This window comes from Phyllobates terribilis, unplaced genomic scaffold, assembly GCF_046119375.1.
Source record: "Phyllobates terribilis strain yellow unplaced genomic scaffold, ASM4611937v1 Scaffold_2__4_contigs__length_985480577, whole genome shotgun sequence".
In the NCBI taxonomy this organism is placed as follows: Eukaryota; Metazoa; Chordata; class Amphibia; order Anura; family Dendrobatidae; genus Phyllobates; species Phyllobates terribilis.
In genome coordinates, this window is record NW_027362762.1 from 529,100,380 (window position 1) to 529,123,945 (window position 23,566).

General features: G+C 39.6%; 1 protein-coding gene across 6 annotated transcripts in view; it reads right to left on the reverse strand.

Moving 5' to 3' along the window:
* Window positions 1-2,670: 2,670 nt before the first annotated feature.
* The window catches only part of PTPRU (protein tyrosine phosphatase receptor type U), a 157,126-nt gene continuing 136,230 nt past the window's right edge, over window positions 2,671-23,566 (reverse strand). For all 6 annotated transcript variants that reach the window (XM_073666048.1, XM_073666031.1, XM_073666040.1 and 3 more), the window contains 12 exons: window positions 23,333-23,369; window positions 20,280-20,377; window positions 15,935-16,051; window positions 15,698-15,852; window positions 15,487-15,622; window positions 15,225-15,374; window positions 14,516-14,692; window positions 13,621-13,761; window positions 11,392-11,517; window positions 3,946-4,097; window positions 3,720-3,855; window positions 2,671-3,599 (listed from right to left, as the gene is read on the reverse strand). In XM_073666048.1, coding sequence (XP_073522149.1) covers window positions 3,537-3,599; window positions 3,720-3,855; window positions 3,946-4,097; window positions 11,392-11,517; window positions 13,621-13,761; window positions 14,516-14,692; window positions 15,225-15,374; window positions 15,487-15,622; window positions 15,698-15,852; window positions 15,935-16,051; window positions 20,280-20,377; window positions 23,333-23,369 — 1,488 coding nt within the window. In that variant the 3' untranslated portion in view covers window positions 2,671-3,536. The remainder of the gene's footprint in view (window positions 3,600-3,719; window positions 3,856-3,945; window positions 4,098-11,391; window positions 11,518-13,620; window positions 13,762-14,515; window positions 14,693-15,224; window positions 15,375-15,486; window positions 15,623-15,697; window positions 15,853-15,934; window positions 16,052-20,279; window positions 20,378-23,332; window positions 23,370-23,566) is intronic.

The window sequence follows — 23,566 nt, forward strand, 5'->3', positions numbered from 1 at the left end:
TTTCCGGTCTCTTTTACTTCCTGGTTTCTGGCAAGGCGGACCCCCCTTTCATGAGTGACATTTCTGGTGAGTAGCAGAGCTGTACTTTTAGTAGAATTATACAGATCAGCACAACTTCTTCTGTAATATATTCAACTCCAGTTTGTTCTGGAGTCTACACGTCTATCATTATGTTTACATATACAGAGAATAGGGCATTTAAACAAGAACACGACTAAGGAAAGTGAGAGCCGAAGCTGCCTGATGATGATTTTTCAAGATTTATAACAGCGGCTCTTCAGGAGCTAAGAGGGAGGGGTAGGCAAGTTAGCAGCTAACAGTTGTATAGAATTCAATGGGCGGGAGAGAGGTGGTTAGTATGTTAGGAGTTAACCCCTCTCCTGGAATGTAACTACTGCGCACACTTGGCCAGGGTGTGGACAGACACTAGTAGCCGAGCTCCATGGAAACCAACTGTACACTGTGAAATATAAAAGCTCATTGCAGGAGAATTACAGCAGATAGAAAAAGCAAGTCAATTGGAAACTTACTGATTTTCAAGCTGTTTAACTAGAGCAATTTAACTACTTGAGAATACCTTTTAAGCATTCATTAGATCCACTGTTCCTGAAAAATGTATGCTTCTGTGGCAAAATTTCTCTTTGTTCTACCCCCTGGGTTATAACTTGTTTTATAACCCAATGATACAATCAAATAACCAAGAGAAAACCCAAAAATGTGACCATTACTGCCACTCCATGTCATACCGTTATGCAGATTTATGGTTTCTATGGAATACTATAAACCATATGCTGTACTATAGCAGGATTTTCTCATGATCAAACAGATGAAATATCATTTTTTCATAGTAAACAAAAAAACATATGAGACTTAAGACTGTACATGTATGAGGAATTTTGCATTTGTTTCTGCCATCATTTTTGATTAATTTCATTGTAAAAATGACAGTAAAAATTATTACTGACTTAAAAAAGGGTTTCAATTTAGGTTCCAGCAATCACATCTAGTCTTAGTTAACAATATTAATGGCATGTTCACATGTTCAGTATTTGGTCAGTATTTTACATCAGTATTTGAAAACCAAAACCAGGAGTGGGTGATAAATACAGAAGTTGTGATGTGTTTCTATTATACTTTCCCTCTGATTGTTCCTCTCCTGGTTTTGGCTTACAAATACTGATGTAAAATACTGAACGTGCAAGTGGTCTAAAGCAGACATCTGATTGGTTACTGTGAACATCTTTTTCTATTGTTTTGTACTAATTACTATATACAGAACATAATGTGACATCTAGATAAGCATATCCAAGTACTCAGATAATTATACCATTCATGCATCGTATGTCTAATAGAAATGGTGTGAAAGTGTTTCATTTTATTGCAACCAAAGAAGGTGATCACTTTCAAGATTGTTATTATAGGTCTTTGCTTCTTCTTTTGACAGGCTGACGACCTATGGCCTTGTCCAGGGTCATCTGAATCATCAGTAAAATAGTGGAAAATTTGGTGTACTGCCAGTGGAGATTGCCCTGTCCCCTATACAAGGACAAATGACCAAGTATCAGTCTGTCCAATTACTTTTAATCATCCCTGCAAGGCAGAAAATACAGAAAATAAAAGTACGGCAGCACTAGAGAGCAGTTGGCCCCTTTCTTGTGGCACTGGGACATAATGTACAATAATGTCAGCACATCATCACAGGCAGTAGTGTGTGTGTGGTACAATATATATACACATACTCAACATTGAAATTGCAACACCAAGAAGAAAAAGTTGTGGACTTACAGAAATCACAGGATTTGATGTTAATGATAAGTAAATGATGAACAAATGGAAATTAAATTTTCAAAAGATATTGATGTATTCAGTATCAAGTATGAGCACCACATGTAGAAATACAAGCACTTTCACACTTTGGTATGCTTTCAATTAAATAATACAGTTAGGAAACCAAATCATCAAGATCTCCTGCTGGCAGCTCCCTCTGCAATTGACAACAAATGACTTCCCAGATGTGGGAGACAAGTCTGGAGATGCTGTAGGCATGCAGGCTGCTCACAGTAGCACCAGCAACATGAGGCCTGGTGTCGTGTTGAAAAATGCCCAAAAGCATTCTGCATGTCAGAATCTTCCTTAGACAACCATTAATAACCTCATTCATAGCAGCCAAGGCGTATAAGTGCGGGGATTTCTGAGCGCGGCGCTCATACTTGATACTGAATAAATCGAGACGTTATGAAATTTTGTTTTCATTTTTTCACCATCTGCATATCATTAACATGTCCACCAAGTCTGTGATTTTGATAATTCTACAAGTTTTCCTTCTTGATGCTGCAATGTGAATACGCACCGCACGCATCATATATCTACAAATATAAAGACTGTCCTCAGGGCAGAGGTGAAGAACACACTTGTCATCTCTGCCTAATACACAGACATCAATTCTTCATCTCTTCCTAATAAACTGTGTCACGAGGGAGAAATGCCTAACACGCTTTAATACAATGAAAAAAAGCACTCATACCTCTCACCTCCTAGTAATGTAAAAACATTAGTGCCTGAAGTCTTAAATCAGCACCGAGATGACATCTGCACATTCACTCACACTGGAGGAATACCACCCTAATGTCTAAGCATTCAAGAACTCATCCAATTTTCAGAAGACAGAACTAATAAAAACAAGCAGTTTATTTGAGTACAATAAAGCATTAAAAACCCCTTCATTACTTGTGGGGTTAGTACATCCTTTTCCATTATATACAAATAGTGATCATGATACTGTGGCATAGAGGCTCACATAGAGACAATCCATTACACATATAGAGACACATTACTTTGCCTGCCTTTCATTGATGCAGTTTACCCCATTACTCTCTCCCCTCCTAGTACAGGGGTCACACATTAAGAGATGAAAGTTGAAGATCCCTTATATACAGCTCAGCCGTCCCTAAAATATCAATGAGAAATCTCTTGAATACTTGCATTGATTTGCATATGCAAATTTTATATGAATGTATCTTACAAGTAAAATATGGTGTGGGCTGGAATTTGAAGGTAAATGCGCACATCAGGCAAATGCCATGGATGCACTGTTTAGATTTGTGCACAGTAAATCCGCAGCGATTTCAGGTCCGGGCACATGCTGCAAAAATAAAAGTGATCTGCGGTGCCTGTAAATTCCTGTTTTAGAGTTTCACTGTAAATTTTACCCATTTCAAAAATTAAGGTGGAAAATCCGCTGTGAAATTCATAGAAAATCTGCATGTGGATAGTGACTTGTTTCTTTTTCAGTGTGCACTTATCCTTATTGGCTTGCCATGATCGCACTCATATATACAGCTCTAAATAATGTACAGGCATTGGATGGTGTATCTTCCTCTTCATGATGACACAGCAGGGAGATGCCCTTTTACACTGGATTAGGAGAGATGACTGAAGTCATCTGGCCACAATATATTAATGCATCAGATTGGCACATGTCTTTTCACAGGGTACAGGCAGTGGGGTTGGTTCCCAAATTACTATCTTGATGAATGCTATCTGGCATCATGAAGTTCTAGGTATTCCAGGGCAATTTCATAGCAAAATCGGTATTGGTCCTGTGAAGACAAAGAACGGATCACATGAGTACTAATTTTGTTAGAGGCACCAAATACATAAAAGGGCTAAAATCTGCAATTTAGTATATACTTGTAACTTAGTAGCTCGTGCAGCCTTACCAGTGTTTCCACCATATTTGGCTTAATATTCCGCAAACTTTTAACAGCATAGAAAACATCAACCACATGGTGACATCGTGTCATTTCACATAACATTGCACAAGCACAAAAAGTCCCACTACGACCTCCACCATTCCTGTAAAAAGTACAGAAAAAAATGTCATAAACATGAAAAGACGTATGCCTTCATGGGCTACAGAAAATGCTTCAATATGTGGATGCTTACAGACAGTGCACAAGGGTCCTATGTTCTCTGTTCTGCTCCTGCCACTGTTCCACCAAGGAAAGGAGCTGTAAGAAGGACCTTTTGGTGTCTGGAGTATCTCTGTAAGGAGACCATCGTAGATACTGGAAATGTTTGACCAGGAGATGTTCATCCTACAGCAAGCATACTAAAATTATAACTGAGTCTCACTACAGCAACAATATGAATGTGACTCAAAAGCAAATCTTACGTTACAGATTACACATTTAGGAACCAGTTTGTAACTGATCCCATTTACTTGACACCATCTACAAGAGCGATAGCTTAACAAAACAGACAAGATATCATTCTTAAAGGGATTGTACAGCCAAGCAAAATTATTTTGAAAACAGCTGTGTACTTCCGGCTACCGCGGTCATGTCCCAAAGCAGACATATGAGTGATTGCAGCCAATCACTGGATGCTATAGCCTGGCAGGTCGCCTTAGTCATCTGACTGTGTTGAGCAAGCAGTACAGAAATCGAGGTGGGACCATGAAGCATTGGATCTCTAGGTGGGCATTTCTAAGAATCTCCAACCTACCCAGTTTCTGACAAGCCTAAGTCTTTCAAGTGACATGCTTGTTTTTATGAACATAGACTATACAATCAGTAAACGTGAACTCTATTTGTCATCTTTATTTTTTTTTTATGGTTTAAAATATACATCAGTAATTTTCAATGTATATATATATATATATATATATATATATATATATATATATATATATATATATATAAAATCCCACTAGTTGCATTTCCGAAGCCATCAATAAGCAGATCAGCTGCTGCTGGATCTTACTATACCTGTGCTTTTTATTGTAAGACTGGTTTCACACAAACGACATTCACAATGTGACTATGGTCCCCGATGTACGGACCATACACGGGTAATTTTACTTTTGTATTCACTTGCTATCTTAAAGAGGGTCTCTACGTATATACACCTGCATGCTCTACATATTTCATTTGGGATAGTCTTGTCCTGCCCTGGTAGAATACATAGCTATTTCATCAGCACTTTGCTCTGGGAAGGCTAACTATTTAGCTATATATAAGTCTATAGCATATGTATTTATTCATGTGGTCCTCCATTGAGGTTTTCCCTGTTTTATTCTTTATTCCTGTTCTTATTATGTAATTGTAACTTTAATAAAAGTTATATTTTATGACACTTATATGCACCATTTGGTTCTTCTGTTGGTAGACTGAGACCGGTTTAGACATCGCACTCCTTACTCAGACTGTGATTGTCGGATGTATGAAACCAGCATACTATGAGAAGCAGGAAAACTTATTAATCACATAGATATCTGATTTTTATTAACTTTAGAAAGAGACATGTATAACTAATTCTTCAATCAGATATTTGCAAGGCACTGCCTTTCTTCATGTTTCCTCACTCACATTCTACGGCCTGCCGCTACATTCAAATGTCAACGCATATTCTTTATTTTAAAAACTGTATCTTAAACAATGCCACTCTTTTCCTTGGGTTGTAATGAATATTACAGCTCAAACGACTTACAGTACTTTAATAGGAATGAGCAGCAATACCAGAAATCGCACATAGACAAGAGTATCATTTTTTTCTTACTCTGTAAAACCCCACTTAAAGAGGATCTTTCATAATATGTTTTATTTTAGACTGTATATATCACTAAAACGGTGCAGATGGGCTGATTAACATCTTTTTTTCTCTCCCCACCGCATTACGGAGATACGGGCTTTTGAAATTTAGGGCGCCCAACATACAAATTTTCCATTCAACCAAGAGAGCTTTAACAGAGATTCTTCTGTGGAGACATTTACTTTTCACCTTCTATGATGCTGCCCAATCAAGAGAAGACAGTATCATTCAAAGAAAAAAAAAAAGCAAACGCCCACAAAAAATATCAAACCAGACTTTTTCAGCGTGATCTGGTGAGTTTATATGTGTCCCACGTTACCATGCTGAGGACTCCTCACTCCCATCACTTCACAGCCCCGGGAGAGGAAGATAACTGCAGTGTGGAAACGCCAGAGTAGCGAAGATCATCATGGGAGTGGTGTTTGTCATATGCAACACTCTGGACCTACTACTATTGGGAAATAAGTAGACTGCTGGTATGCTCCGACCCCTGTAGTAGGTCCAGAGTGTTGTATGTGACAAATAATGCCCCCACGGTGATCTTCACTGCTCTAACGCTCCCACACTGCAGCTCTCCTCCTCTCACGGCACTGTAGTGATAGGAAGCAATGGGTGTGAGGGGTTCTCAGTGTAGTCAAATGTGAGACTTATACACTCACTAGGTCATACTGAGAGAATATTTTGACATTCTCTGTGGGCATTTGCTTGTACTCCCCTCTAAGGATGCTGTCATCTAATGATTGGGCAGCATCAACCTCTTGACTGAAGTTCCCTCATCTTCAAAAGTCCACATCTCTACAATGCAGTGGAGAAAGAAAAAAAAATTGTGATATGATCAGACCATGTTCCTGTACAGTCAGACACAGCCATTACACAGTACACAGCAGGGGCACATTTATAAGATTATCTCAGCACAGGAATATTTTTTTAACACATCCAATGGTGGAAGTTATTATTATTCCAAGATCTATTGATTAAAATTAACTTTTGTTTGTGGGAAAATCCCTTCAATGAAATCTCTAATACCTAAATTTTGGATACCAATGCCACTTTAAATTTGCAATGTTTCCACCCTAGCATGGAGAATGCAAGTTGCAAATGCCTGTTGATGCCGCCATTTAACATGTCACTGTGAGAAGATGCTCTTGTGCACTTTACAGTAATGTGAAATATTTGCTAAATAATCCTTTGTATAAAATGTATCTGTGATGATTACCCATTTATCCCGAATGGACTTTGCAATGTCATAAACCTAAATCTTTTTACATTCATCCACCTTTTAGCATCTCAATATATTTTATCCCAGTTCTAAGCAAAATGATCACCTAATGAATGAGATCCTCAAAGTCTGCACCACAAGTGATAATTAAGCTCCTACCACAGCTGACTTTCAAAGACGACGTATCAAAAAAAATAATCAGACACGGCCTAAAGAAAATCAATGTACAAATCGAACTTACATGTCAAACAGCCAAGAAGGCAGATAAATGCAGAGAAAATTTGAAGTAACAACTACACTGACTGCATGCAAATTTCACATTAGCGCTATACAAACATTTTCTGGAACAGTCAATCAGAAGTGTGAAATTGAATGGTTTAAGTGTTTAAGACACTATCTTATTAGGACACTATCCTAGTGTGATAAAATGTATACAGTATATGCCACTATTTCTCCTTAATGTTACTTTGCTCTGTAATGTACAATAAGTATATTATGCTTTACTTATAATACAGGGCATGATGCAAACATCCAGGTTATGACTGTTGTGTGCACACTGAAGCAAATAATCTTCCTAATGAAGCTCGAAGCAAAGAAGCCCTCACCTCTGCTGTTGTACAGACCCTCAAAGCATGACCTGCCAGACAACAAGAAACTGTCTAATATAGTGTTATTTATCTTGAAAGGATATTGAAAGGATAATACTCTCATAAAGTCCCACTCCAAAATACTGCCCAACAGAGTAATCTGAATGGATATATACAGTACTGTGCAAAAGTTTTAGGCAGGTGTGGAACAATGCTGCAAAGTAAAAAATGCTTTCCAAAATAGAAGTAGTAATAATTTATAATAAATAAACAAAATGCAAATTGAATGAATAATAAAATCAATATCTGGTGTGACCACACCTTGACTTCAAAACAGCATCAATTCTTTTAGGTACATTGACTTCTTGGTTATATAATCCTTGACTAGTCTTGGGGTGCATTTTGGGTCATTGATCTGTTGCAACAGTAATGATGATCCCATCACATGCAAACCACATAGCGTGGCATTTTGTGGCAGGATTCTGTGGTAGCCATGCTGGGTAAGTGTGCTTTTAATTTTAATTAAATTATCAATGATTTCACCAGCAAAGCACTCCCAAACCATCACACATCCCCTCTATGCTTCATGATGGGTACCACAAATATAAAAATTATCCACTAACTTTTCTTCCTCTTATAAAGACAAGTCTCTTCTTGCTTGTGGTCCTCAGTAGTGGCTTCTTTGCAGCAATTCAATATTGAACACTGACACTTTGCAGTTTTCTCTGGACAGTTAATGTTGAGATGTGTATGCTACTTCATGTCTTCGCATCATTTATCAATTTGTGTTTTCTGAGGCCGGTAACTCTGATAGACTTATCCTCTGCAGCAGAAGTAATTCTTGGACTTTCTTTCGTGCAGCAATCCTCATGAAAGCCAGTTTCATCATGGCGACTGATGGTTTTCATGACTGCGCTTGAGGTTCCCTTTAGGCTTTTAGAAATTTTCCAGATAGACTGACCATCATGTCTGAAAGCTGCTTAAGAGAATGCCAGGGGATGTAAAGCTGTCACAGTCAAAGTACTTTAAGGAATTAAGGTTTAACACATATTCTGGTTAGTATATGTTTCTTAACGCCTGGTTTACATGTTTTCCTTCATGTTTTTGCTGCCTTTAGTCTGTAGCAACAGTTTGCACAATCCAAGTGTTTGCACAATATGATTGTCTGAGCAAAGGGTCTGAATACTTATGACCATGTGATATTTCAGTTTTTCTTTTTTAATACATTTGCAAAAATTTCTACATTTCTGTTTTTTTTCAGTCAAGATGGGGTGCAGAGTGTACTTTAATGAGAAAAAAAATAACTTTTTAGAATTTACCAAATGGCTGCAATGAAACAAAGTGAAAAATTTAAAGGGGTCTGAATACTTTCCGTACCCACTGTAAATGAGAGCCAAAACACAAGTGTGAACAGAACCTGACTGCTACAGTAAAGTGAATTTCAGCAGACAAAAAAAGTACATAAATTGAAAACTTGTTAATTTTTCAATCAACTGAGCTACTTTCATAAACAAGTTTAGCTTTATGAACCCTGCAATTAACAGAAATTAATCTTTGTACATAGTTTAGAGAAGTTATCATACACAGAATGCTTTAATACACAGTATATGTATGTATATACAGTAGCTTGAGAAAGTAATCACCCCCTTGGCTTTTTACCTATTTTGTTACAACCTGTGTTGGTGAAGTGAAGTGAGAAAAATATAGGCATAAATTTAATTTATAGGTTAAAATAACTAAAAATTGGCATGTGCATATGTATTCACCCCTTTTGCTATGAAGCGCCTAAAAATTTCTGGTGCAAGCAATTACCTTCATAAGTCACATGCTAAGTGAAAGGAAGTCCACCTGTGTGTAATCCAAGTGTCACATGGTCTGTCAGTATATACACACCGTTTCTGAAAGGCCACAGAGGCTGCAACACCATTAAGCAAAAGCCACCACTAACCAAACAACATTAAGACCAAGAAATCTCCAAACAAGTCAGGGACAAAGTTGTTGAAAAGTACAAGTCAGGGTTGGTTTCTAAAAAAAACATCCCAATCTCTGATGATCACCTGGAGCACCATCAAATCCATTATCATCAAATTGAAAAAAAATGGTACCACAACAAACCTGCCAAGAGAGGGCCTCGACTAAAACTCTTAGGCTATGTGCCCACGATGCAGAAATGAAGCAGAAAATTTCTGCAGCATTTCTGCATCTCCCTGGCAGAAAAAAACGCATGCAGATTGTGCATGCGTTTTTCCTGCAGAATACATGCGGATTCACATGCGGATCCACATGCAGATTGACAAGCGCTTTCCAGGCGATAGCATCACTTGGAAAGTGCTTGACAACTAGGCCACACTGTATAAATCCATGGAAACAGAATGGATTTATACAGTGTGAACCGTAAAAATTAAAACAAATAAAGCTATACTCACCCCCGAGGCCCCGGCGTGGCTGCAGCGCTCGTTCCTGTCTGGTTCCCGGCTGCCGGCATCTCGTGAGACAGAGCGGTGAAGGGCCTGCGGTCACATGACTGTGACGTCACCGCAGGTCCTCAAGCGATGCCGGCATTCAGAGAGAAGACGCCGGACAAGTGAATATAAACTTTATTTGTTATTTTATTCTTTTTTTACAGGTACAATGGTACCCAGGTCTGGATGAGAGTCTCCTCTCCTCCAGAACTGGGTACCATCCGCACATAGAAAAGCATAGAAGCCGCTTGAGAAATGTACAGTCGCGGTTTCTATGCGTTTCAATGCAAGTCAATGGCGGGAGTTCCGCTGCGCTACCGCAAAATTAAATTACATGCTGCGGATTTTTGTGCGCAGCATAAACGCTGCGGAAAAATCCGCAGCATGTGCATAGAACATGCGGAATCCCCTTGGGGACCATGGGGTGCAGATTACCTAGCGTTTAACAAGCGTTTACACTGCGGAAATTCCGCAGCATAAACGCTTGAAAAACGCTACGTGGGCACCCAGCCTTAGCCTGGGCAAGAAGGGCATTAATGAGAAAGGCAGCACAGAGTTCAAGGCTAACCCTGAAGGAGCTGCAGAGTGTGCAGAAAAAAGCCTTTACTTACACACAAAAATTGTAAGGCTCGTTTTGAGTTTGCCAAAAGACCTGTGGGAGACTTCCCAAATGTATGGAGGAAGGTGCAGTGGTCAGATGAGACCAAAGTTGAACTTTTTAACCACCAAGGTAAATGCTATGTCTGGCGCCAAGCCAACACAGCTCAACCTCCCAAGAACACCATCTCCACAGCGAAACATGGAGATGGCAGCATCATGCTGTGGGGATATTTTTCAGCAGCAGGGACAGGGAAAATGGTCCAAGCCAATGGGAAGATGGATATTCTTGAGCAAAACCTGTTTCAGTCTGTCAGTGATTTGAAACTGGGATTGAGGTTCACCTTCCAACAAGACAATGACCAAAAGCATACTGCTAAAGCAACACTCGAGTGGTTTAAGGGGAAATGTGTAAATGTTTTGGAGTTAAGTCAAAGCCCAAACCTTAATCCAATCGATAATCTGTGGTCAGACTTGAAGATTGCTGTTCACCAGAGGAAACCATCTAACTTGAAGAAGTTGGAGCAGTTTTGCCTTGAAGGATAGGCAAAAATCCCAGTGGCAAGATGTGGAAAGCTCAGAGACTTATCTAAAGCGACTTGCAGCTGTAATTGCCGCAAAAGGAGGCTCTACAAAGTACTGACTTTAGGGGGTAAATAGTTATGCACACGGAAGTTTTCAGTTATTTTGTCCTATTTGTTATTTTCTTCAGAATAAAAAGAAACCCAAATGTTCACAGTTGTAGCCATGTTCTTTACCCTCAAAAAGACAGTAAAATTCCAGGTGGTGAGGGATCAAAACACGAAAAATGCCAAGAGGGGTGAATACTTTTGTAAGCCACAATGTATATATATATGTATATGTTACAATCTCAGCACTGACGGTAAAGAAACCTGCCCTTTACTGAGATTTGTAGATGTGTTGGGTAACTCACCCTTGTGATGTTTTGTACTCGGAAGAGACGGGTCACTACATCTTCATCCACAGACCCAGACACAAATTGAACTTCCATTGGTCCATATCTAGATATACCATTGTCTGGCCAGTATTGTAAACAGGGCTAGTTTTTAAGATATAAAGCAGAGAATCTCATAAGTGAAGAACTTTAAATTCTTCTTCATTCACAAATGTGTGTAGTGCCATGTCAGTGGCTGGTGATGACAATTCTGCAGATATCATTTTTTAATTACAAATGGATTATCATAAAATATACACAATTCTCATTGAAAAGTCAAGGTTTATAATGTAAACCGTAAACTTACAGACTGCTATAGCTACTACTATCTGGTCCAACATTTCAAAAACAATCATATATTCTCATTGTGTCTATATGAAAATGGTATGGGCCACATTAATTTTGCCTTGATGCTCGCTGGGACAGGCAATGCTGGCACAAAGAGAAAATGTGAGTGATGTGATTAGTACGTGTGAACAAAAGACAAAGAAACCTGTCACTTCTCCTGGTATGTCTGTTTCATTAAATAATTCAATTCCCCATTTAAGAAAAACTATTTTGTCCCATGATTTATTAGAACTTCAAGTTACCTGAATCCTCTTTTATTCCTCCTAGAAGTGTATGAAAAAACTGAGTGTTACCATTTGGGGTTGTGTCCAAACTCTGACAATATCCAATAAGTGCTGACAATGTCAGGCCCTATAAGGACACGCCCGATTGACAAATGGAATGGTAACATCCAGTTGTCAATCAATTCAAAACAATTGAGAAAGAACAAAAGAGGAACATTACAGTGCAGAATTCAAACTAAAAATGGGTCAGAAGTGTTGTTCTATGGGGTATGAAAATATTTACTACAGTATAAGTGTTGGGAGAATTGTTTTTTGCCATCTTATCTGAGAGCAGCACAGTGTAGGAGCAGAGACCCTGATATCAGCAATGTGTCACTTACTAGGCTGCTTATTGCAGCTTTGATAAAATCAATATTTTATCATCAGGAGATTATCATTAAAGGACTTGTGAACCTGCTGCCATGTAGACCTCCATATTCATGAGCTCTGTGTAACCCTGCCCCCACCAGTGATGGACAGCTTTCTGCCTATGCACAGTGAATACAGAAAGATGCCAATCAGTGGTGTGGGCATTGTTGTATAAAGTTCAGCATTCAAAGCACTGGTAGATCTGTAACAGATAAAATGGTGACTTTATCAAAACTGCGGCAAGCAGCCCTGTAAGTGATACATTGCTGGAATTATGGTCTTTGACCCTACATCATGCTGCTCTCAGATCCGGTGGCAAAAACTTGCTGACAGATTCTCGTTAAATAAACAACATACACATACATGTTTCCAAACACAAAGTACCTTATTCCGAATAAATCAAGGTAGAATTTGCTCTGAAGGATCACTCCATTTTGTTGTTTTATTAAATGAACTCCTTTAGCCTTCAATAATATGTGCAGTGAACCATCAATGACGTCTCCTGCATAACGCAGCCCCGGTCCTTCTCTGCACCATATGACCACAGCTCTGACTAGCTGGTGCATACAGCAGACCTTCACTTGCTTTTTCAATGTAAGTCTACGAGAGTCTCAATGTTACTTCTGGTCCAGACAGAAGTGCTGCGTGGGCCAAATAATCACTAGACACAAGGGGCCCGATTCATTATTGCATTTGTGCCTGTTTTATGTTCAGTTTTTGTGCCTTTTTTATTATGCACAAAATTCATCTTTTCATTTGCACCTTTCTTATCAAGGGCCCCATTCATCAAGGTGTTTTTCCCACCTTGAAATGTCGCAAAATTTTGCAACGTGCAACTTTAGTCATTTTTATGCCAATAAGAAAAGTGAGTGGACGGGACGGGGCAGGACTAAGCAAGTCTATGTAATTCTTCATAATTTATACCACTACACTGGTGTAAATGACGCCAGAAATGTACTCCAGTCACTGACTGAACTAACATTTCTGGCTGTGGTGCGTGACAGTGAAAAAATGAGCTAAATTCATTAACAGGCATATGCAGCTAAGTGAATTTGGAGCATCTTACTGTAGCGCTGCCTTTATTAAGACTGGGGTGCAGAAATTGATGAATCGGGCCACGTGTCATAGGCGTCATAGGCAGTGCACAGTGATTTAGATACATGGTTACACATCCAGCTCTACCACATACATATAAGACCATTGGTAAACTAGATTGCATTTTTCTTACCCAGGCAGAGTTAGACTGGTTTAACTGATTCAACATGACAATGCTACTGCAGCCATAGTCATATACCAGCCTCCAGAAATCAGTAATTGTGTTCTGCAGTGGGTGGACGGTGACAATAACATGGGAACCTCTTTTGTAACTCTGAAAAACAGAAAAATACAATTAGAAATTATTATGGTCATTTCTCTAAAAAAAAGTCCATCTTTTTGTCAAAAGCAACGTAAACTCTTAAAAAGAGTCTATAATGGAGAAGGGCGAAAAGTTATAATCTGCCCCCTGCTGGAGGTAGCATGATATCACATTGTGCTATTTCAGGACAGAGAGATGTTTGGTGAGAAATTGTGATGTGTTGAAGAAGATGAGAATCTAATCCACTCCTCACTTATCTGCTAACATGGCTGTGACTGGTAAGAGGGGCGGCCATACACGGCTTCACACGGCCCATGAGGATGGGAAATAGGTTTGTCTGATCTAGAACTTCACTATTATATGGGCCTGATAGCAGCGGCATGGTCGGCTCAATAATATCTGTATCCTTGTATGCGAACATGGAATTTGTTCTTGACTGCAGAGAAATGCGCCATATACTATGCAACGACCAATAATAAAGCAGCAGGTATTGCAACCCATGCACAGGAAACAAAATAAAGGCAGCAATGACTATTATGACTTCAAGACCTCCTACTTTCAGAAGCTGCAGTTTAAGCACTGCCGTATTTCATTTTCTGTCTAATTTCATCAAAGTGGCCTTTCTGGTGCAAATTTATGAAGCTCTTCCATCAATCCCACCATAAATTAAAAAAAAAAAGCAAAAGAATATTGAGAATAGAACCCCTATACAAGAAAAATACCACAACCCAAAGCATATACGTGTAGTGTAAGGTCGGGAGCTCACATCAGTCAGGGCAGCATTAATATAATTGCTGGTATCCTCTCCGTGCGCAGAGAGTAATAAAGGCAGAGAACGGTCAGGGGGCAGCACATCCATACTTCGGTTCTTGTCTCGGTTGTGTGGTAACAAAGCGACACTGCACTCCTCTACACCAAGCTGAGCTGTCACTGAATTTAATGTCTGCGGAGAAACGGCACAGTGGTTACCAAGGAGAACAAAGTAAAGGGATTCTGTCACCAGGTTTTTTCCACCTAATCTGAGAGCAGCATAATGTAGAGCTAGAGACCCTGATTACAGCAATGTGTCACTAACTGGGCTGTTTGGAATAGTTTTGATAAAATCACTGTTTTATCAGCATGAGCATATCATTAGAGGACTAGTAAATCTAAGTCCACCATATTCATAAGCTCTCTATAACCCCACCCCACCACTGATTGGCAGCTTTCTGCCTATGCACATTAAACTGCCAATCATTGGTGTAGGTGAGGTTATAAAGAGCTCAGTATTCAGAGAACTGCTAGATCTGCAGCAGATAAAACAGAGATTTTTTCAAAATTGCAGCAAGCAGCTCAGCAAGTGACATATTGCTGAAATCAGGGTCTCTGTCCCTAAATGATGCTGCTCTCAGATGGGGTAGCAAAAACCTGGTGACAAATTCCATTTCAGCAGATATGAATAATACAAGTGATCAATAACATACAAGCAGCAGTACCTGGAATTCATCTCTCAGGTGTGTGGAGTTGCTCTGTGTGTCTATCTGTAGCATTTCCTTGTACGTTTGCCTAAAGTCACATGCCGGTATAGCTGTGTCACCACAAAGGCAGGCCTCAAGGATGGCATCATGGATGAAAACATACTGCTCCTGGAAACATTAAGACACATTAACACATCAACGTATCACAGACTGTTAATCATAAAAAGACTTTCTCCACTGAAATGCATTCCCCTTTACAGCCCCATTCCAGCCATTTTACCTGAGTTTGCACCATGTTGATGCGCCGAGAGCACAGTGTTTTGACACAATTGTAAATGTCAACCACTCCTTCACACTCCGCCATGTCCAGCATCACATCCAAGACAATGTAGCATCCTGTCCTGCCAGCTCCAGAGCTATCAGAAGATGCACAATGGGTTAACTGGACATACATAGACTAAAGCCACAGTGGGGCACCTGGCACTACTGACCTGCAATGCACCACCACTGGTCCAGCATCAGGCGGTGTGGAAGACTTCACTCTACGAATAAAGGCAAGTAGCCCTGTAGCATGGAAGGGTACTCCGTGCTCAGGCCATGAAAGGAAGTGAAACTGCTTTACTTCATGTCTGGCAGTATAACCCCGCTAAAAAGGTAGGATTTACTTCATTAGAAACAGAAGAAAGCCTCCAAATTGCTTGGCGCACATAAGTTATGTTGTCACTCACCCGCTCCATAGCAAGTGTCCGAACCGTATACTCTGATAGGGTTTCTGTATTAAGTAAGGTAATACGGATATCTCCATATGTTTCGGCAGTATCTGGCCAGTACTTACTGCATTTGACCTGCGCAGAAATAATATGGTGCACATGAGACATACCAAGCCTCAAAATGCAATAAAATTGGAATATTGACGGCCTCTTCCAAAAACATATTGTTCCACGCATACAGAAATATTACATATCATTACAGAGGCTTTCCGGTTTTCGTAAAACTCTTGTTCCCAGCTGCAGTTTTTTTTTAAACAAACTGTGATTTGCTCATCCTCCCCAAGTCCAGCGCTGGGCCTCCGCTGCGGCTCCTGGTGTCACACTCACAGCACTGCAGCACTGAGCTCAGCGGCTCTGCCCGAGAAGACAGCAAGAGCTACTGAGAATAGCTGGGCTCACTGATTGGCTGCAGCACTGAGCTCAGCGGCTCTGCCGGAGAAGACAGCAAGAGCTACTGAGAATAACTGGGCTCACTGATTGGCTGCAGCACTGAGCTCAGCGGCTCTGCCCGAGAAGACAGCAAGAGCTACTGAGAATAACTGGGCTCACTGATTGGCTGCAGCACTGAGCTAAGCGGCTCTGCCCAAGAAGACAGCAAGAGCTACAGAGAAAAGTTGAGCTCACTGATTGGCTGCAGCACTGAGCTCAGCGGCTCTGCCCGAGAAGACAGCAAGAGCTACTAAGAAAAGCTGGGCTCACTGATTGGCTGCAGCACTGAGCTCAGCTGCTCTGCCCAAGAAGACAGCAAGAGATAGTAAGAAAAGCTGGGCACACTGATTAGCTGCAGCACTGTCAACATGATGTCAGCACTGCAAACAACACATATAGGCCCAGATGAAACAGAGATTTAGGAAATTAAAAAGAAAAACAGATATCAAGTTAAAAAAATCTTTTAAATATTTTAAATATATCTTTTTCCCATTTGTTTAGCTCATTCTTCACTATCACAAGCAAAAACAACATGACTGATCTCTGTTATATTGAACACTGTTATATGACAGTAAATATGAATCCCTGAAAAAAAGAAAACCTACCTAAGCATTCATCACTAGCAAATTAACAATATGACTGGTTCCTTCCATCACCACATCTATCCATGGACTGTGTCTGGTATTGTAGTAAAAGAAGCAGTCACATTTTTGTACTCCTTAAACCTATGAACATATTCATGTAGTTTAGTGTCAGTGTGTTAATATACTCATAGTGAGTATATTAACACACTGACACGACACTACACGATAACAATAACTCACCAATCGCTGTCTTCTTCAGTATCCAGAGCCATTCATTCCAATCTTCTTCTGAGTCACCTGATGGCATTTCAGTCTCCCGGATGACACTGCGCTCTGTGTGTGACCCAGAAGTGGCTTTTACAATGTCAGGCTATGGAGAGTCAGAACGAGACGCCATAGGCTTACATTGTAAATGAGACTTCCGGCTAAAATATAGAGCCTTGTGTGATCTGAAGGGTCTGAATCACCGTTACATGACTCAGAAGAGGATTGGAATGGCACTGGATACTGAAGAAGACAATGATCAGTGAGTATATTAACACACTGACACTACACTAATATTTGCATAAGTTTAAGGAATAAAAACATTAACTGGAGTGCTTCTTTAAGGGGTTGTCCAGTGAATACAAGTTATCAACTATCCAAAGGATAGGTGATTAGAGCAGGGCGCTTTCATCCCCTTTAGAATGGAACGGCCGTGTACATGCTCCAAAAGCAGCTCCATTCACTCCGTCAGCTTTTTCCGACATCCCCATAGAGAATGAATGGAGCAGTGGTCGGGCTTTCGACTTACGACGCCATTTTGTAATGGGTATAAAAATTACCTAATCTGCCGATCGCTGTAGGTCCCAGCGGTGGGGCACCCATCAAACAGCAAGTTATCACCTATACCGAGAATAGGTGATGACTTGTTTTTACTACACAGTCCCTTTAAGCTTTATTGAAGTCAATAGGGCTCAGCAGCAGTACCACACTCAACCTGAAGATTAGTGTGGCGCTGTTTTTTAAAGAAATCAGTCATGTTTGTCTAATGCTCTAAATCCCATTAAACCACAGATAAATGTCACAGCATGTGAAATGTGTAAGCCAAAACTCAAGTGAATGTTATATCATGGGGAACAATGGGAGGACAACTGTGAGTATTGATTACCCTTTTCTATGCAAGAAAAAATATCTTAACAATATATGTATATATCCAGCATATCCTGAGGGAGCTAAGGAGATAAATGTGAAACTCTGACATAGATAGATGTGAATATCGGACAAAATGTCTGTGCTATCCCTGCAGGGTAACGTGTATTTATAGCCTGCTCTCAGGGTGGTAACAACAAAAATAATGTACCTAGAATTCAGCATATTTTTCTTCAGAAAGGTGAAAAAAGGGATGGAAAAAATGCTTAGAAGACACATGGAGTCCATCCAACCGAACAGAAGGGGCCTGCTCTTGGTTAAGCCCATGACTGTGATGGATGCAATGTAGGACGCACAGTGATAAAGAGGGTAAACTAATTACAATGCGTTCACGTCAGCACTGTTTGGTAGGGTGCTGAAGGAAGAGCGCTAATGAGAAGGGAAAATTAGACCAGCGGAGACCAAACAAAATCATTACAGTTAATGGAGATTTACGAGAAAACACAATTTAAAAAATGATCTGATGTAAGGAACATTGTTCTTAATTACCCGTCAGAGCAACACAGCGACAATACTAATCATATTAGCAGAGAACAATCCCGTTCACAGCAATAACTGCTGTGTTTTCCAACAAGCTAACACATATCTATGACAAACCCCACAAACAAAGGAAGAAAAATACATCTGAAATATCAAACATTTGCTCTGTTTTGCTGGTTTTTGTTTGCCTAAAGGATAGTCCAATTCATAATCTACCAATAAATGGCACTTCTCTATAGCTGCAGAGCAGACACACTATGCATTCGAGAATTGGGCTTAATCAATGTTCTGCAAGTCTCCCGCAGCAGGAAAAGATTACACAAAGATCTATATGCTTTTCCATCAAAAGGGTTAACCCTTGCTGTTCTAGCTAATACGAAAAGACGGCATAAATTAAAGGGAACCATTTCAATAGGAGCAAATAATTCATGCATGGACCCTAATAGGCAGCTCACTGGCACAATCTGCTCTATCAGTGGTGTGATTGCTTACAAGTGACTGGAAATGTAAGTGTTTCTTCTGCGCTACTGGTGGAGTCCCACAGGAAGAATCCAGGACACACAAGGGTTGAAGACATGCGTTTTTATTATCGACGAGTTTCGAAGTAATCAACCTTTTTCTTCAGGATACAACCACAGACTTTAGGAAGAAGTTTGATAACTTTGAAACAAGTCGATAATAAATCGCATGTCCTCAACCCTTGTGTGTCCTGGATCCTTCCTGAGGGACTTCACCAGCAGCGCAGAAAAAAACACATTTCCTTTACAGTACTTTTAGCAACCCATGGTTCTGCACAGGGCTTTGGAGTCGGTAAGCCAAACCTCCGACTCCTCAATTTCCATGACACCGACTCCGACTCCCTCATACATGGCTCATGTTTAAGTGATAAATTTACTGTAGAACAGATTCATCTCAGCTAAAAGTCTAGACCCTTAGATTAGGAATGGGACAGACATTTATAGGACATTTCATAACTTTCCCAAATTCTTATGAAAAAATATTCCCCACAAACAGCATTGAATTACTGTACCCAATTTATTATATATTTTAGGAGTCGGAGTTGGTCCATTTTATAACGACTGACTCCACCAAAATGGACACAGACTCCGACTCCACAACTCCAACTCCACAGCCCTGGTTCTGCAGCAGCTGTTCGACCAAATCTTTGAAATTGTTGCAGGCTACACAACCCCATTAGGTGAGCAAGCACTCCCTACTGACATACCTATTGCTATCGGATAAGGCTCTATTGTGCTCTTTTGCTCCCCAGCTCCCGTTCATATGTAAACCCTCTTTATTATATGTTTTTAACAATAGTAAGACAGTCTAATTGTTTTTACCAACAGTAAGGCAGTCATGATGGTGTACCTGTGCACTATGAGCTGGTTTGGATGTCCTAGGATGTGTGCCTGCCATAGAGGATTTAGACATGTCTCCATCACCCGTGCATGTGTAAGCAGTTTCTAATTATACTAATCAACCATGAACATGCAAAAAAAGCTCTAGAAGAGCAACCCATGAGATAATTTATCTAATGTATCTACACTTTTCTGTTAAATTGACCTTTGTTTCTGAAGACATAATTCCACCACATGTGGCTAGTGTATAAATGTACTTACCCTTCCAACTTCCACAAGTTTGGTAATCATCACTATGCTTGAACAGTGTTCTTGCCAAACCATCCTCCAGAAGTCATAGATCATGTCCTGCTTTGGACCTGTAGCGTTCCAGTTTTATAAAATAAAATAATTTATAACAAGAAAAGTCAATTTACATTGCACTTCTTATTTTTGGAAAGTCTAATGACACTCACAACCTGAAAATTCAAAAGTCAAGTCAAATCCTTCACCCCCTGCCATGACATATACAGAAATGTAGGAAGCGGAGACTGACAATGCCTTATGTACAGTTCTGGGCTAGATAATTTATCTCTGTACCAGCAGCACTTATACATAGGAAACACGGCAAATGTCTTTACATAAGTAACAAAATAATGGCCAGTCTCCAAATGAAAGAAATAAGAGTAAATAATTTAAGACCACTGTATTGGTAGCGAGGAAAAAAAATCAACACTAACCAAATTATTTACCCCTTGTCAATTGGAAATGGTTCCTGGCAAAGATTCCAAAATGGTCGATGTGTTGGGAGCTGGCATGTGCAGTTAGGCTTTTACAGGGAATCTGTCAGCAGGTTTTTGCTATTTAATCTGAGAGCAGCATAATGTAGGAAAAGAGACCAATTCCAATGATGTATCACTTAGTTCACTTGATGCAGCAGTTGCGCCACAATCAGAGTTTTTATATGTAGCAGAGCTGAGAAAGCTAACCCCACCCACAGCAGGCTCTCTGTGTACATTGTCTATTGACAGTGAGCTGCTTATCACAGGAGGGGGTGTGGTCAGACAAAGGCTCACATGCTTCTGTAATCCAGCAGTGATTACCTCCTAGTGATAAAGCCTTCATTGTAAGTAAACAGCACACAGCCAAAAAGTGACACATCATTGAATTCAGTGTCTCAGCTGCTACATCATGCTGTCCTCAGATTACATGCTGACAGATTACCTTTAAAGAAACCTACTTTACTTTATCCATATATTTTAAATAAGTGCACCTTTTCTTACTTTGGCTTACTTATTAAATGCTTTAGTAGAAAAGTTGGTTAGCTCCTACATTTCCACAGGAAGTGAATATTTGTAGAAGTTTAGGTTTGATCTGCCTTTGCAACCAAGCAAGTCACTTATCATTTTCATTATTGTGGTGCAATTGGTCAGTTTTACAATAGCATTTTGTTCCTGTTCTACCTGGAGCAAGGCTGTTTCTTAGCAAACCAATGCCTCTCGCTATTGTCCTGAAAATGGTATTGAATTGGAGATTTGACACAGATTTTTGTACACTCCAGAGCTTCTGAACAACGCACAACAAAGCACTGAAAGTCTCATTCACATAACTCAAGGTCGAGAAGCTGCAGACACACCAATTAATAGGACTGAAAGCAGTATTTATCACAAAAAATATTTGACAAAAACCATGCAACCATCCAGACATATGATCATCTCGCATGTAAAAAAGACTGTCCAGTTCATTGAATGATTTAGTTCCCAGAAGCCCATCATTGTCACAAACAATTTTGATCATAATACGTTTGCATAATATTTCTACAATATTTAATAATTTACTCCCCAGTTACAATAAAAAGATAATACATTATCACATCAGCTCTTGTAAAAGTAGAATTTTTTTTATTGTTAATAATGTGAGGTCCTTAGTGCCAGTTGTCCTGAGAAACAAGCTAAATAGAGATATTAATGCAATAATTAGGTTGCTTATTAGATTTAATTAGAGAATTTTCTACAAAAGATTGGTGACTGCATGATGAAAACTAATAATGAATTATCTGATTCTGGGTGGTAACAATAAAGGTCTAACACCAAATTTATTATGGGTTTTCATGGTTTATTGATGGCCTATCCTTATGACAGCCCATCAATACTTGACCGGTAGGGGTCCAACGCTTGGTAACTTGCCAATTAACTGTTAATTGGGGATAAGCAACAGTATTAAAATAGACAAGGGGTGCTGCAATATGTAAAAACAAGCCAATTACTAAACCAAAGATTCACACACAAAGAAACCTTCACAGACCCCAGACCCGCAATAGCAGCTTTGTCCACACTGATCAGACGTTGATCGCTTGAAAAACCTTTTTAAGAATTGGGTAGTCAGGAGTGAATATATATATGGCTATATGGTAACGGGCTGTATGAACATCTGTAGTTCACAGTTATTTTTTGCACTTTTGAGATATTTATAGAAGATGTAAATTAAAATCTGTCTTAAAGAGGTTGTGAATTTATCTTTTTTTGTGTTAGGGCACTTATTAAAGGAAATCTGTCAATAGGTTATTGCTACCCATCTGAGAGCAGCATGATGTAGGGGCACAGACCCTAATTCCAGTGATATATCACTTTATTGTTTGTTGCAGCTTTGATTAAAAACTGTTTTATCTGCAGCAGATTTAGCAGATCTCTGATCTGATTGGTTTCTGTGTGCACTGTGCATAAGCAGAAAGCTGCCAATCAGTGGTGCGAACAGGGTTGGACTACTGGGCAGAAGGCCAAGTAGTGCTCTAGTGATAATCTCTTGCTGAAAAAATGGTGATTTTATAAAAAACTACAGCAATCAATCCAGTAAGTGATACATCGCTTGAATCATGGTCTCTCACTACATAATGTTGCTCTCCGATTATAAGTATTACAGGTTCTCCTCCTCTACTTGTTAGTGCCACCCTCTTTATAGACTGGACAGCACTTGTGTCTACTGATGGAGAGTGTGATCAGACCTATCCACAAGTCTCCTCCAACTGAAAAACAGCTTTTCAGTGACAATTGTTTCTCCAGCAACTGCCATCTTGTGTGCTGTGCAGTCTGCAAGGAAGACTTCTCTAACAATCAACAGTGCGTCGCGAAGGAGATCAGCGCCAAACCTGAAATGTTGTATTTCCATCCACAACTGGGATTTTCTGTTGTGAAAATCACAAACATCTAGAAGAACTGTACCTTCAGTTGAATTAAAAAAACATTAAAAAATAAATAAGCCTCATACTTTTCTTCCCTTATTTCTCAGTAAATGACTGGGTGAAAAAGACATGGTGATGCAGTTATTGACTTACTCACCTTGTGTTGCAATGAAGTGATTCGATCTGTGATAACCCTACAAACAAAAATAAAAAAATATATGTAAATGTATTTCTTGTCATATCCACTGTAACATTCCCATCATGCATTTTGACAAGCACTGTTATCCACAAAAAAGGAGAAGGGACATAGGATTAGGGAAGACAGACAAATGATGTGTGCATCAATTAATCCTTAAGCCATCAACCTATAACAGGACAACCACAGTCCAGA